Below are 2,115 nucleotides of genomic sequence, written 5' to 3'. Positions count from 1 at the left end.
AATAATTAGTAGTGCAACCCTTCTTTTAAAAGTAGCCAAAAAACATCAGTCCAGATATATTAATTGTGCATGACATGTTTCATTAAGTGGATTCATTTACTGAAATGAAGTACCTTTCTAATAATCTAATTTAGTGAGATGCACATGTTGGATAGAATTTAGAGATCCCCAAGATATATATATAATGTGATGCAACAAGTTTTGGGAGGGCCAAAGTGAGTAACTGAAGCAACTTTTCAAACAAACGATGCCCCCTTGTGTTTGGGAATATATATTTAGAGGGGAAGTAAATTCGAATTTGATCAAAGCAGACAAATCCTGCAGCTATTACATAGAAGAACCATTCTTCTATTTCTTCTATGATGCAGCTGAACTGAATATGGTTGTAGAAAGCTGCTAGTGGCTTTTTCTTTCAGTTTTTTTATAACGTGTTATTTTTATTTATGTGTAGGGTACATATCCAATGACAAGAATCTTGCTGAGAGTGAAAGACAAAAGAGCAGCTCATCAGGTGAGTGACCTCACATACACCTTAAAAGTCCCATGATGAAAGAAATCAACCAATAAATTGACAGCGCTCTTTTTTTTCTTTTAATGAACAAGATTTAACTCTATCTTTCTTTTTATTTCTAATTTCTTCTTCTAGATTGGCTGGTTGTTATTGTTGTTATCCTAGCAGTTGCTGCAGTTCTTCTGGTGTGTGCAGCCGTGGCCAGAAGAAAAGGGTAAGAGTTTGATTGACCTGATGCTTAGAGAGCTGCAGCTTACAGCTTCAGACAGCAGTTTAAATAATCTGATAGGCTTTTGTTGAACTAAAAAAACAACCTCCATCTTAAGTTTTCTCAAGAGAAAATTTGATTTTACATGTTTTCTGTAAATGTATTAACACCGGATTTAGATAGTAATATTATGAATATAAAATATAACCCTTCTTACATTTGGTGATGTGTCTCTAAATAAGTTCCACCCTTGCCAACATGCTTTATTGTCGAAATGAGCAAGCTTTTGGCTGATATTTAACTGGATATTTGATCCCTCTGCTTATCTTATCAGAAAGGTTGATTTATTTAATCTTTAGCTGATTTTCTTTCCAGAACCTTAAAAACTGGCCATATCAAGCTAACCTGCATCATCTATTTACATTCCAGCACCCGTTGGGATGCTGGTAAACCTTGGTGATAACAGGTGTTTCTTTTTTCCTCTTGTGTCCTGTAGCTGGTGTGGCAGAAGACAAACACTGAATATAATCACCAAAGACAGCGGTGATGGTAATGGGGTCGCAGTTGTGCCATCCAGCTCCAACAATCCTGAGAGAGAACAGGAGATGGTGACCCTTATGAACAAGGAGAATATCCAGGAGAACGGCACAACAGAGGAGTTCACTGTCATCACCTATAGAGGAGTCTCCACATAAAGACCAGCAGGCCTGAAGGTTGATCAGGAAAGAGCTGATGATCGGGGAAGACTATTGAGAAGGTGGAAAAGCTGGAGTTGGTGCTCAAAAGTTGTTTGTTGTTTGCTGTCAGTGATTAAGAGCATTAAATGTGTCCTTTTGAGCTATTGTTCAACTAAAGTACGCAACAAAGTCTGTATGAAAGCTTTTCAATGGAGCAAAGCATTTCAAATCCAAGTGTGCATAAATTAGAGATTTGAACAAGGTTGGCAAATTTGTTTAATTACTTTTAATGCTCCATTTATTTTTGTTATGGGGCTGGGCAGTGGTTTGGAATGGATGAGATGTTGTGTTTAAAAAGTCCAAAATTCAAGCAGTTTACTTTAACTGGGAAATAATAAATAGATAATCATATAATTTTTGTTGCATTTTAGTTAAGAGGGGAAAAAGCTTCCCTATTTTGTTTATATACTTCTATCATTTTTGTTTGTTTCTAAGCTTTAATTATTTTTTTTTGTTTCTGTGCATACTGAGAACATCCCCTGTTGACTGCTTTTGCTTTTTCTTTTCAGAAAACAAGGGATGTAACAATAACAATCTGTTCCAATTTAATTAAGTTTTATGTACATAAATTAAAACCTTTCAAATGTTACAATAACCTTGAGTGCTTTTTTGCTACGTTGTAGGAAAGGGCTTTGTCATATTTAGCAAGAAGAACTGCT

General features: G+C 35.6%; 1 protein-coding gene across 1 annotated transcript in view; it reads left to right on the top strand.

The window, feature by feature from the left end:
- The window catches only part of cd44 (CD44 molecule (Indian blood group)), a 14,892-nt gene extending 13,370 nt beyond the window's left edge, over positions 1-1,522 (top strand). The window contains exons 6-8 of the mRNA XM_015375717.1: positions 452-511; positions 647-725; positions 1,216-1,522. Coding sequence (XP_015231203.1) covers positions 452-511; positions 647-725; positions 1,216-1,414 — 338 coding nt within the window. The 3' untranslated portion in view covers positions 1,415-1,522. The remainder of the gene's footprint in view (positions 1-451; positions 512-646; positions 726-1,215) is intronic.
- Positions 1,523-2,115: the final 593 nt, after the last annotated feature.

The sequence above is a fragment of the Cyprinodon variegatus genome, unplaced genomic scaffold (genome assembly GCF_000732505.1).
Source record: "Cyprinodon variegatus isolate N-32 unplaced genomic scaffold, C_variegatus-1.0 Scaffold124, whole genome shotgun sequence".
NCBI lineage: Eukaryota > Metazoa > Chordata > Actinopteri > Cyprinodontiformes > Cyprinodontidae > Cyprinodon > Cyprinodon variegatus.
The sequence above is the reverse complement of the archived record's forward strand: the minus strand, read 5'-3'. Positions and strand labels throughout refer to the sequence as shown.